Source organism: Monodelphis domestica, chromosome 1, assembly GCF_027887165.1.
Source record: "Monodelphis domestica isolate mMonDom1 chromosome 1, mMonDom1.pri, whole genome shotgun sequence".
Taxonomy (NCBI): domain Eukaryota; kingdom Metazoa; phylum Chordata; class Mammalia; order Didelphimorphia; family Didelphidae; genus Monodelphis; species Monodelphis domestica.
In genome coordinates this window covers 251367890-251381937 of record NC_077227.1, presented here as the reverse complement: position 1 = coordinate 251381937, position 14048 = coordinate 251367890, and the positions used below count along the sequence as shown (strand labels likewise).

At 41.6% G+C, this 14048-nt stretch overlaps 1 protein-coding gene across 13 annotated transcripts in view; it reads left to right on the top strand.

Moving 5' to 3' along the window:
- The window catches only part of NRXN3 (neurexin 3), a 2159162-nt gene that overhangs the window by 101584 nt on the left and 2043530 nt on the right, over positions 1-14048 (top strand). For all 13 annotated transcript variants that reach the window (XM_056820749.1, XM_056820726.1, XM_016428731.2 and 10 more), the window contains exon 2: positions 3021-4496. In XM_056820749.1, the coding sequence (XP_056676727.1) occupies positions 3788-4496 (709 nt within the window). In that variant the 5' untranslated portion in view covers positions 3021-3787. The remainder of the gene's footprint in view (positions 1-3020; positions 4497-14048) is intronic.

The window sequence follows — 14048 nt, the reverse complement described above, 5'->3', positions numbered from 1 at the left end:
CATTGGTTCCAAGGCAGAAGAATGATAAAGGCTAGGTAATGGGGGTTAAGTGACTTGCCCAGGGTCACACAGCTAGGAAGTGTCTGATGTCAGATTTGAACCCAGGACATCTGGTCTCTAGGTCTGACTCTCAATCCAAGCTCTGAATCGTTTATGTTCGCAAAGCTAACTTCATTACTCAGATCCTCCTTGGTTTATGGGATTGGATGAAGATTATTGCTTCCTGGGTAAAATACTTTCTCTTAGATGAGATGAGTCGACCTGGATTTTTGGCCTACAACCTACCTGGAAAAAAGAAGCACCATAACTATAGTGAAGGCAAAGTTGAAAAGAGCGTTGGTAGTCTCGGTCTTTTTGTATTGGTTGAGATTTAAGAATATGAGTAGAAGGGAGAGGAAAATTCTCAGTGTGTTAATTATAGGAGAGAATAATAATTGAATTTGTATAGCACTTAAATGTGCACAAACTTCTTGATATATATTATCTAACTTGAGTATCATAACTACTCAGTGATGTTGGAATTGCAGGTGTTATTCTATTTTGTAAGTGAAAAAACTGACACTTAGAAAAATAAAGGGATTTGCCTTTTATCCCAAAACTAGTAAATGTCAGATGAAGAGTGAGAACAGACTTCCTAACTCCAAATCTAGTATAGTATCTATCCAATCAGGGATGAGGGAGGTTTCAGGGGTTCACATGGCATTAGAGTTAGATCTTGTATAGAAAAAGAATTTAAGAGGAAGAAGGAAATGGAGAGCATTTCAGGTCAAATGAATAGTATCAACACATTAGGAAATAAGAGAATGTTGACACATTTTTGATCACATAGACTAGATAATTTGGTTGAATCACAGAACATATAGGGGGTTATAGAATGAGATAAGCCCGAAAAGGTAAAGGAGTGCTAGATTATGGATCATTTTTACTGTCAAGCAGAGGAATTTAAGCTTTATTCAATAGGCGATGGAGAACAACTAATGCTTTTTTGGAGGAGAGGGTTAACAAGCTCAGGAAAGTTTTACATTTGACTTACCTGAAGAATTTAGACACTATCTATTTGGCTCTCTTCAGCAATTCCTATGAGTCAGAGACACAGAGAGACAGAAACAGAGACTGAGACAGAGACAGAAATAGAGAGAAGAGGAATTGTCAGAGGCAGACAAGAGAGAGAAAAAGGGAGGCACAGAGGGAGAGAAGGAGAGAGAGAGTGAGTGAGAGAGAGAGACAGAGACAGAGACACAGAGAGAGAGACAGAGAGAGACAGACAGACAGAGAGAAAGAGACAGAGAGAGAAAGAGAGAGAGAGGGAAAGAGGAGAGGAAGAGTCAGAGAAAGACAGAGACAGAAATAAGAGAAGCCAGAGAGTCCCCAACTGGAGCCTTGCTCTCTTTCTGAACTTATTTCCCACCCCACTGACACCCCCCTCCCCAAATTGGAATTTTATTAGACTTCAACTATCTTGGTCTGGGGTTTCCCTTTTGTCCAATTTTCTGACTGACTCTCAGTGCATAATAAGCTCTTGCCTGGAAAGATGCAGAAGTAGCTTTGCCAGACTATTCTGGTTCTTCTACTACAGGTTCTATTACATATACAGTAATACACTTTTTGTGAAAAAAGAAATGGACATTAAATAGAAACAAGACTAGGTAACAAGGAATGAATAGAAAAGTGTGACATAGTCTTTTAAAAAATTAAGTGGGACTGTTCAAGCTCAGAATAAACTCAAGCTGGTGAGGGCAGCTAAGAACTACAAAAAAGAGTTTGTTCATTTGTTTTTAAGCCATACAGGGGGGAAATGGGAGAAATCATAAAAGAAATAACAACACCAACAACAAACCTTTGGGGGAGGGGGAGGTGACCATTATTACTGACAACAGAAACTCCCTTATCTTTTGTTTCTGTTCACTGCAAAGGAGAAGAGCCTTTACACTGGAAATGTTAGTCAAAAAATGGCTAACAGATATTTGGTACTTCAGACAGTTAGAAAAGCACCTAGTTTGCCTGCATGAATTCAAGTCACCTGGCCCAGATGATCTACATCCTTGAGTAATGAAGGATCTGCTAGTTTTGTCTTTATATCCCCAGCACTTAGCACAAGGTCTGGTACATAGTACATGCTTAATAAACCTTTGTCAATTGGTGTGATTGCTAAGGCACTGTTGGGAATGCTTGAAAGATGATAGAAAGTGGTAGACAGAAACCCCAATATTGGAAAAAGGCAAATGTTATCTGGGTTCAAATGTAATCTCAAAAACTGCCTAGCTGTGTGACCCTGGGCAAGTCACTTAACCCCAATTGTGTAATAGCCCTTGCCACTCTTCTGTTTTAGAATTGATCGTATGATAGAAAGTAAGGATTTTAAAAACAAACAAAACTCTGTGATCAATCATTTTGTTAACAAATACTCCTTTTGCAATGTCAATACTCAGACCCTATTTATCTGTTTTAATGGTTTTTGATCATTGGAAGTGTGGAATACCAGTGTGGGCTTCTGGTTCTGGGTCTACAGTGTCTTCCTAGGGAAAGTAGGGATGGAGCAAAGATGTGTCAGGGAAAAAAACATAATGTAAAAAAAAGAACAGGAATAAACATATTTGAAAAAAAAGTGGGCATGCTAGCTATACTCTATAAAAATGTTTAATGTGCTACTGAATTAAAAGTGTCTTGCTCACAATTGAGAATTAAATTCAGTGAACATTTTGAAACAGTGTCCTCCCAGGACAACTTTTCACCACGCCCCAGAGAGACAGATGAAAGAGGGATCTCATTATGGTTTTGGAGAATAGAGAAGCCAAACCATATAAATGTAGGCTACTTGCACTGGTTCACAATGAAGCAAATATCACCTGATTTGAAATTTTAGGACCTGGGTATGAAGGGAATGAGGCAGGGTTGGGGTTGGTGGGTACTAGAAAAGGAAGTGATATGATTTTAAAACACATTACTAATCTTCTCTTTCTCTTTCCTCCCCATACCCTTCCCCCTCCCTTTTCTTCCTTTCCCCCTTTGTGTACCCACAGGTTCTACAGGAGTTTTGTTTAGAGCCATTGAGCTTTTCTGAAAGCTGGGGGGTGAGTTATGGGCCGGATTGCCTTTGGCACTCACCATGAAGCCTGAATCTGCTTCTGCTCTCCTAGGAGCTGGGCTCTGCCTGAACTTTCTGCTTTGCTCGACCCTTTTCCATCTGGTTTCCCTCCGCTAGGAGGTAGACCTTCAGGATTGGTCCTTGTCCTGTTCTACCCTTTTCTTTGCTCACCTCACCACACTTTCCTCAAACATTGTTGCTGCCTTTGCTACCTCCATTACCCCAGCTCCCCAGTGGCAAATCTGGGGTTTGAGTAGCATAGGGACCCTTCTTGAGGGAAGAGCATTTCCTAAAGAATTCCCCATACCCACTCTGTTTCTTCTCCTGGAATCAAGGCCTCCGGATCTATTTGGATAGCTGAGATCTTTTCTTGGAGAGGAACACCTTCCCTTCCTCCATCCCTTCCTCCTCTCTCTCTCCTGTTTTCCTTTTCTCTATTTCCCTTTCTAACTCCTCTTTCTTCTTTTATTCTCATTCGATTTATTGTTTCTGATACTGACTGGTGTCACTTGCATACTATCTTTTTTTATTTCTTTCTTTGTCTATTTCCTTCTGACCTCTTGTGTGCTCTCTGGCTCTTTCTTCTACTTACCATTCTGTTCACTACCAATATAGAGAAACACTCAGCTTATTCCCTGAAGTCCTCCTCCTTTCCCTCAGCCTAGTCCCCCCAGGGCTTTGGGTCTAGCCCCAACAGTAGCCATGGGCTTCACCCTCCACTCTATCTACTTCACCCTGAAGTTCAGTGTTCTGCTTGGCTCCCTCCTGGGGCTTTGCTTGGGCCTGGAGTTCATGGGCCTTCCAAACCAATGGGCCCGCTACCTCCGCTGGGATGCCAGTACTCGAAGTGACCTGAGTTTCCAGTTCAAGACCAACGTCTCAGCCGGGCTACTTCTCTACTTGGATGATGGCGGTGTCTGTGACTTCCTCTGCCTCTCCCTGGTGGACGGTCGTGTCCAGCTCCATTTTAGTGTGGACTGTGCTGAGACGGCCGTGCTGTCAGACAAGCAGGTCAACGATAGCAGCTGGCATTTCCTGATGGTGAGCCGTGACCGAATGAGGACAGTGTTGGTGCTGGATGGGGAGGCCAGGCCTGGGGAAGTTCAGCCTCAGCGGCCCCATATGGATGTGGTCAGTGACTTATTTGTTGGGGGGGTACCAGCTGATATACGGCCCTCCGCCCTGACTCTGGATGGTGTGCAGGCCATGCCTGCCTTCAAGGGATTTATCCTGGATCTCAAATATGGCAACTCAGAACCTCGTCTTCTGGGGAGCCAGGGGGCCCAGCTAGAGGTTGAGGGTCCTTGTGGTGAAAGCCCTTGTGAGAATGGAGGAGTCTGTTTCCTCCTGGATGGCCACCCGACCTGTGACTGCTCCGCCACTGGCTATGGCGGCAAGCTCTGCTCCGAAGGTAAGGCTATCCCTCTCTCTAACCCCAACATTTTCTCCCACTAAGCACGTTCACATGTGCTCTCTCTCTTTCTCTCTCTCTGCCATTTTTCTTTTAGAACTCCAAAGGCCCCAATTGGGATAGGTAGAGGGAAGGGAATGAATATATTCTATAACTTCCACTTCCTTAACATAACGTCTTTAGGGTGGATGCTGAACAGACTTCTTTCCAATGTGTGACTTGTGGAGCTTTGAAACTTCTTAACTTCCTGAGCATCTGCCTTTGTGGCATCCACAGAACTGCCTAAAATGAATAAAGTTTAAAGCTTGGAGAGTCATTGTCACATAAATTGGGGATCTTACCAGGAGTCTCATTCCTCAGAGAGCAAACTGGAATTGGCAGTGCCCATTCATGCCTCTTATTCCATTAGAGTGAGTATCCAGGGTTCCCATAACCTAGAAAGGCCTATCATTGGCAAAAAAGACACTAAGTGAATTTTAGAACAGCTGTCCCCTCTTGAGCCATAAGCACCTGGAAATGAGAAGAAAATGTTCTAGCTCCATGGTCCTTATAGTCCTCATGGAACCTAATACTCAGAGGATCAAAAAAAGAGAGGTGAAACTTGAGGGAGGACAAGGCTCCAATGGAGTTTCCATTAATTGATATGGTCTCCTTTTGGACTTCCTGGTGATTGTGTAATGACAATAGAAATTCATTGATATGATGTCTTCCTATTCCCACTTGTTAACCCATGTCCTCCCCATCCCCTCTGAAATCTACTATTTATATGTAGGGCTTTGTGTCCTTCCTCTTTCTCACATGAAGCAAAAGTAGCATAGGAATGGGGAGGAAATAGTTTATCTATCCATGTAACGCAGGAATGCTCACAAAACTATGGCAAGTCTTCTGAAATACAGACATAACTCAGAGAACAGATAGGCAGGTACAACCTATTCTTGATGCCTGAAGCATGTGGCTAATCTTAGATAAAAGACAATACTCTTAATACGTCCTCTAATTAGTTCTAGAGAGTGGTTTGGGCTTTAGTTTGCCAGTTTCCCAAACCCAAAACATAGGACTGATGGGTAAGTAGTGGTAAAGAGTTTTGCTCTCTATATGGGTTAACTGAGAGCTCTGTCCTGGGGATTGGTGAGAAAGTTCAGTAGTAGATATTAAGACTTTCCTAAGAACTATCCTCAAGGGCGTGTGGGATGGGAAGGAATAAAAATTAAGTTCCCTTGGTTTTAATGAACCCTTTCAATTATTGATCCTTATAGCAATGCCCTATTTTGCAACAGTGGGGTGGAGGGATTGTCAATAGGAGGATGTGTGAGAGGGACTGACACTTGTTTCCTACCACTTTATGCTCAGGTATAATCCCTATGCTGCAAAACTTGGACTAATTTTAAAACTGTGCCTTCAGTTGTGTAGCAAGTTTTGGTCTGGACCCTCTCTGGACAAATCCATTCTTTAAAGCAAGCTGCGGTTGACCTGAATATTTTTTAAGTCTAATTTTAAAATCTGTGTTTAGTTTACAGGTGACTTTCACACTGGAACATCTATAAGTAAGCAATCTTGTTTCTGGGCTTGCTATGGGCTCATTGAATAAGAATTCCCACAGTTTTCCTTTTCTTCCTCTCTCTGCTGGGTTCTACATAGCTCTCTTTACATGGGTGGTCTATAATGGCTGGTGGTGATAGATAAGTTTTCATTTTTCATTTCAAGAACCATCAGAAAAGGGAAATGGAAGAAGGTGTTAGGGGTGGCCCCAACCTCACTCTTTCAGTTCTAACTATACTACGAATGTGTGAGAATAATGCTCAAAGAACACAATTGAATTCTGGGGCTGTCACTGGCTCCTAAGCCATCTTTGACTGTGGGTAAAGTTCTACTTAAGAGTGTGAAGATTGGTAAAGTTCTGTGTGAAGACGCTGACATGATCACTTATTTTTTCTTTTATCCAGAGGGATCGGTTCCACTCTCAGAACTTGTATTGAAGTACTGAAGTCTGGATTCTTTCTTTCAAGGGAAAGGGTGTTTGCAAATGTGTTGTTAACTTGCTGATTATCCTTGATTGCATTTTTGTGTTTAAAGGGACTCATTTCCTCTGGGCAGGTTTGGATCAGCACTTTTCAGCTGGATGGAATTTCTGCACTGTGTACATGTACAATTTGTCTTTCTCTTTTTGTGTTGTGTTGTGGTGTGTGTGTGTGTGTGTGTGTGTGTGTGTGTGTGTATGCACATACTTGAGAGTGTTTTTCAGTCCTCGATGGAGTTTCTTCAGAGCAGATGGGACATAATCGATTTTTAATAGCTAAATGCAATATGTATATTTTAATAACGAGATCTTTTGACAAGGTTCAGACCATTACGTGCTATTGATTGATACCTGTGTCTGTAGATGTCAAAACCACAACATAACTCATTCATCCTGCTGCTAAATAAACAACGAAACCAAGTGGAAATCACTTTGTAGCAAATTTGGTTGAGAGGAACAGGGGATGGTAGAATCACAAAGGGAGGGGAGTGGAAAGGCTCACTGGTGACAATTTGGGGCCTATTGAGTCTAGTAATTGCAATAATGCTTACTTAATCACATCAGTGCATTGCATGCTTCTAGAAAATATTTGTTTTCTCTACACACAGTTAATTTTTAGAGACTGAGCTGAGGAAAATACCTCACCTGTAAAAAACTCCTAAACACACATCACACAAACACATACACAGACACAAAGGATAGCAGTTGCCAATTGTTGAGCTGATCTACATGTAAAATTAGATAAATTGAATCAATTAATACCTATTTCCTAAAGATAATATAGCAAAGCTGGGAAGGTGGGAGGCATTATTTTTCCCCTAAATTGCATATATTACTCTGTTGAGAGGCATTATAGCCTAATGAATAGAAGGCTGGCTTCAGACCCGGGAGCACCTGGGTTCATAGCTCTGCCTTTGAGCCCTACTGGTTGTGTGACTTTGGATGCCTTTCTCCGGGCAACTATGAGAAGTGTTCTTAATCTGGGGTCTGTGGACTTTTTTTTCTTGCTCTTTTGTTAAGTGTAGTTCAATTTATTGGATCAAATGAGATAATATTTATAAAAGTTCTTAGCACATTACCTGGCACTTTGTAAGTACTTAATAAAATGTTTGTCCCTTTCCTTTTCACTATGGATTCTTTTGTAATCCTATGTATTTTGTTTTATGCATTACAACATAATTCTGAGATGGGGGCCTCAATATTCAGTAGATGGTCAAGGGTGTCCAAGACACACACACACACACACACACACACACACACGTTAAGAAGTCCCCATCTAAGATTACAAACTGCAGAAAAAATTGGAGATCTGCACTGCTGAACAGAATTTCCTCATCTGAGAGTTCCCTTTATCATTGAAATCTCAAGCCCAGTACTATTTCTTCCTCTTATGTTCAAATTGGCAAAGTTCTTACCTAGTTGTTACTCTACACTGACTGCCCAAATCTCTGAGTTCTCTGGGGAGGGGCATCTTCTATTTGCTTTTGCTGGGGGCTGTACAGGGCAAGGAAATTCAGGCCATCAGGGAATTAGGTAAACCCCTGCTTCACACCAAGAAGGCTAAATGGGTGGAGAAAGTTATGAGGCTTTTGGCAACTTCAGATTAATGTGGTTCCTGGCCTGCTAGAGGTATGCTCTGTGGTCCATTAGCTTCGAGTCAGCCTGGCATTGCTATTAGTGTGGTTCATTTGAATATCTTGAGATGGGGGGGGGGGGGGCTGGGTTTGTTCCTCCCTGCAGTGACCTCCAAAGTGGTTCTATGCTTCCAAGGGAGGCATCTACAGGAAGGATGAACAGAAGGGGCAGTCTTTTTCAATCTGATTTTGATTTTTTTTCTATCATGATTAGCTGGTTTTTCTATCAGCTGAGACTCCAAAGACTGATACTCTGGGACCCTGGTAACTAACTGTATGAGCAGATTTTTAACTTGGGGATTAGTTCCTAGGTTGGGAGGTTGTTTCAGAGCTGGTTCCACTGTTAGTTCCCAGTAGTTCTCAGTGTTGACTTGGATTGTTGGAACCTATGTGAGGAGAGAGCAACCCAAGCCTGCTGACTTCATGACCAGTTCCATAAATCATTTCTGCACACGATGAGGGGGAAACAAGATTCTGGAAGCCCACCTCTTGAGTTTTTATTGCATTTGATGAAATAATTTGCTCCTCAAGATTGACTGGAATTTTGCTAGTCTAGTAAAATTCTTGATTTTCCTCAGTCTTATAGAAGAGGAATAGAATAGATGAAAGGCAAAATGGTAGATAATCACTCAAATCCTTTGGCTTTGTAATGGCATCAGAGCTTTGCACTCTGCCAGAGAGACATATACACTCATTTTGCTTCTCTGCCCAGTCTTGACCTCGACTTAGCTCTGTCCTTTGATTGGCGGCCATGTGCCTGGATAACTGACTGGGTAGCCTTTGGGGAATGGTTTCTAGGTCACTGAAAATAATTGGCAAAGGAGATGATCACCCACTCATGGATAATTAAGAGACTCTGTCATTGTCTTGAAATGGGTTTGGTATTGGGGCCTGAGAATCTTTTGTTATCAGTGTGCCTATATTTAATTTTTCAAGCACATGGCAAAGGTCCTGAATTGGTCCAATACTATGATGTATGTTTCAATATTAGTTTTACTGACATTTCCACTCAATGTGAGGTTAGTTTTTTTGTGGGCAAGAAGAGAGAGTAAAGAACACTTCACAAGATAACCATTTTATTTTTCTCTTCACCTGTGCCTTGATTTGTAACCCATCATCGCATGTATCAAATATATCTTTTCCCAAGTATACACGTGGTATTTGTGTACATACACTTTTATGCACATTGATGAGCTCTTTCAACTGATTAAGAAGATGGGGGAAAAAAAACCATCTCCTTGGATTATTCATCCCTTCTCTTCAATGTTTAAGAACTCCAACATACAGTTTTGACATCTTTTGGGATTGGAGTCATGAAAAGGGAATAAATAAAAGCCAACAGGATAGCTCAGAAGTGAATGAAGCATTTATTGAGTGCCTGGTACATTTTCTTGGTTGTTGTTTAGGACTTGGATCTTATTAATGTTGGGGAAATTTCAGTGTGGAAACTCCCTTCATCAATGGTAGACTGACATCTTGTCATCATGGATAATTTTAGAGTTGCCTGGAGGCATTAAGGGATTGAGTAACTTGTTCAGGGTCCCATAGTTGTAATATGTCAGAAATCTTGGGAATGAGTATTTAATACTTTTTTCTTCAATTGAGATTATTTGCTTCATTTAAACTCAGTAAACAAACATTTAAAAAGTAGTTTTTGTCCCAATTATATATGTAAATTTTTTAACATTCTTTTTTATTTTAAACTTTTTAGTTTCAAATTGTCTCCCTCCTTCCCTCCTTCTTTGCCCCCATTCTTGAGATGGTAAGTAATCTCATATAGATTTTATATCAACAAGCATTTATTAAGTATTTGCTATGTGCCAGGCTCTGTGCTAAGCACTGAGAATAAGGAAAAAGGCAAAAAATAAAACAAAATAAAAACCCCCACACAGTGTGCCTGCCTTCATGAGCTTATATTCTAAGGTGACTGGGAAGAAGATATTATGACAATAGCAACCATATATATATATATGCATACATATATGTATATGATATTTACAGAATAGGTAGAAGATAATCTCAGCAGAAACACAAAAGAAATGTGGGAATGGGAGGTGGGAGTTGAATTGACCAGCAAAGGCCTCTTGCAGAAAGTAGAATTTGAACTCAGTCTTGAAAAATTCACAGGCAGCATAGTAGAGTAGAGCCTGAGACTTGAACTAGCTGTGTATCCTTAGGCAAATGACTTGGTTTCTCTGGGCCCCTATTTCTTCATCTGTTGAACTAGATGTTCCTTCCTGCTCTGATATTCATGAATTCTAAGAAATTGCTTTACTTGGATGCACTTGCCCCTCAAATGTCCCGGATCCTGTTGATTCAAAACAGGTGCCTGTTTGGGAGTGGTATCTGCTTGTCTCCATCAAGCTGTTGCCATTTCATAATTGGGGAACTTTTAGAGAAGCTGGGCCAGGGAGGTGCTAGAATAGAGCTATTGCCACCCCAGGGTTGATGGGGGTAGAGGGGGATAGTCCTTTAGAAGATTACAGTTGGCATAGTCAGGGCTAGGGTTGTAGATTTCCAAATGGAAGGAATCTTATAGGTCATCTAATCCATTCCCCTCATTTTAAAAGATGGAGAACTGAGGTCCAGAGAGTTGAAGTGAATAATAGATTCCTGTAGATCTCAGTCCCTAAAAATGGAGGTCGAGAAAGTGGTGTGTGTGGTGGGTTGTTCAGATCCCTTTTCTAGCCCTGGGTCACTCAGGGACTAGAGAGAGAGATGGGATTTTAACCCAGAGGAGGTCCAAATTTGTCCTTGATTCTAATTTACCATAGTGTACCATAGTACCACACTGCTCCCTTCCTTCCAAACCAACATGGTTTCTACTTGGTCAGACTGTTTCTCTTCCCATGTGTTTCCTATCACCATTCCCATTGAGGCAGCTTGCTGGCTTTATGGAGAGATTGTGGGAACTGGAATCAGGAAGAACTGAATTCTAATCCTATCTCAGATACCTACCTAGGATCCTGGGCAAGTCATTTAACTTTCTGCCTGCCTCAGTTTCCTCATCTATAAAATAGAAATAATAATAACACTTGCTTCCCAGAGTTGTTGTGAGAATCATATGAGGTATTATGCCCTTTTAAAACCTTCAAACCACTCTATAAATGCTAATCATTACTATTATTCCTATTGTCTAACCCAGTTATTCAGAATCCTTTGGAGCAATGACACAAGCGACAGTCCTACAGTATATATTACATATTATAAAGTGAGTTCAAAATTTTTTTTTTTGGTAATGGAGAGAATTTTGAAACATCCCTTAAAATAAATGGAGAATTTAGAGGCCTTCATAAAACCAAGACTTGGCCTGAATGGTCTTAATAGAGACCTCAATTACTCTTCCATGTTTTTCATACTAAGTTCCAGCTGCCTGTTACACATTATAGCAAGAGTATAAAGATTGGCCCAGTCAAAGCGAAACCCCTGATGCATTTATGTATTCCCACATAGCCCCTCTCCCACCCCTCCCTCATGCACACTTAGGCTTCTAATTGCAGCTGGCATTGTTCCTAATTTGCCTGAATACAAAGTGGGCTCTGGCCAGGCTAGGAGGGTAGGGGGATGGAGATGAAGATGGGTCTGGGGAAGAGGAGTGTTTAAAGAATCAGAGGTTAATATAGACCTTCCTCCCTCCTTGGCTCCTTTTGGGGGGCAGCTGCTGGCAGGACAGCATGGAGGAAGAGGCCTACAAAAGGAACTCACTGACACTAAGGCACTACCCCTGATGTGGTTCACAACGAGCCACCCAAGTCTTAGGTTTGCCTGGCCTCAAGTTCTCCACCAAAGCCAGCCAGCAGGGGCTGTTTCTAAACGGAGCCTGAATAGGGGTCTGATTGCTCCTTTTCCTTCTGTCTCAGCTTTGATTACCAAATGAGATTTCCTGGGTATGCTGTATGCTAAATGACAGCAGCAGCCTGCCTCTTGCTCTAATTATCACACTTTTAACTGTGGAGGGAACAGCAATTTTTTTTAATTCCCCCACCATCATGCCTCTGCCTCTTTTAAAGGGAGGAAACCCTCCCTCATTCTTTCTCTAGTGGTAGAGCAGCCGCCCTTCCCCTGTTCTGAAAACACTGAAGCCAGCTGTTTGGCTTTGCCTCTAAAAACTTAGAGGAGGGGGCTTGGGGGAGCAAGGGGGGAGGGTTAGGAGGCAGGAGGAAAGTGGGAGAGGAAAACTCATACTAAGATTTTGTGGGCATTTTGCCAAGAGAATTGAAGTGGCATCTGACATTGGCAAATGAACTTACTTTTTGGCATTTCATCATCAGATGGCCCCAGGAGCTCAGAGCTGGAGGCAGGTTGGGTGGGTGGGGGTACTGAATTCTAAGGTCCATATTAGTCCTTAGGAAGCATGTCGAGACTGGATCGTATATGACTCCAACTAGTTGGATAGCTACTTCTCCTTTCCTGGAATGGATGGGGCCAGTGAGAAGAAGATGTAGACTGATGGGGGAAAGAGGACTTTGATCCAGGCTTCTCTTTACCCAGTTCTTCTCCATTCCACTCTATATAAACATTAGATATCTAGGAGGGGGAACATGAGGTAGAAGAAGGAGGAAGGGGGTTATATGGGGCTCCATAAAAGTGCTTCGGTTTTGATTTGATTGGGCCAGTCTTTATAATCTAGCTACTGTGCCTAACGGGCAGCTGGAACTTAGCATGAAGAACATGTAAGACTAATTGAAGCCTCTGTTAAAACCATTCAGGCCAAATCTTAGTTTTATGAAAAGCCTGTGACTTCTCCACTTATTATGAGTCAGGATTTTTGTACAGTGTCATTACTTTTCAGAGGATTCATAGCACTCTTTATGCCTGCTCTTCACAATAATTCTGTAAGACAGATGGGAAAGGTACTATTATGCCCATCTTATAGATAAGAAAATTATATATTAAGGTATTGGCTTCCCTGTTTCGGTAATGGGATATGAGAGTCAATATGGGTACATATTACCTGGGTGACCATTTGATTGGAGTCTCTGGAACACTATCTCTGAGACTGCTTCTGAGATTTCAATGGACTTCTATGTCTTTGGGTTTCCTTAACACAGATAACTTGCTCACATACTCTGAAATGGATTATTATTATTATTCTTTAAAACCCTTACCTTTCATCTTAGAATCAATATTATGTATTGGTTCCAAGGCAGAAGAGTGGTAAGGGCTAGGCAATGGGGGTTAAGTAACTTGCCCAGGGGCACACAACTAGGAAGTGTCTAAGTTCAGATCTGAACCTAGAACTTTCCCTCTTCAGGCCTGACTCTCAAACCACTGAACCCCTTAGTTGTCCTCTTTGAAATGATTTGTTAATCATTGATTTAACTATTTACCAATTCCATTTCCTTTACTACATAGGTGAAAAGCAAAGTTTTCAATTCTTGTAGAAGTGATTAAATCTACCTTTCCCAAAATCTTGATTTTTTTTTCAAGGGCTGCAATGGATGCTACCAAAAACTATGTGAATAAAATCCATTTCTATCCCTCAAACGTTGCTCGGGTTGGGGGCTAGTATCTGAATCAAATTTGTGGGTGCCACAATAATCAGGTCTCTGAAGAAGAATTTGGGACCCAGGTTCACACGGTGAAAGATTACTGAACTGAATAGCTCCACATCACCTTCAAGCTTTTGATATTGCAGATCCTTGGAATTTTACAGCTCTGCACATAGAGATGGTGGTAATGGATGTTGCTGCGGAATGAATTTATAATTCTCCCTCTTGTTGCCTCCATACTCTCTTGACTAATAGTGTGACCAATGTCTCTTTGTCTCTGTCTCTCAATGAGAACAAAACTTGTTGCTGTCCCATGATAGCAATGTTGACTTTGGATGTATGTGTGTTCCTTCTCCCTCACCTAGTGAACCTTCATCACAGACAAATTTATAATCCCCAGGGCCAAAAG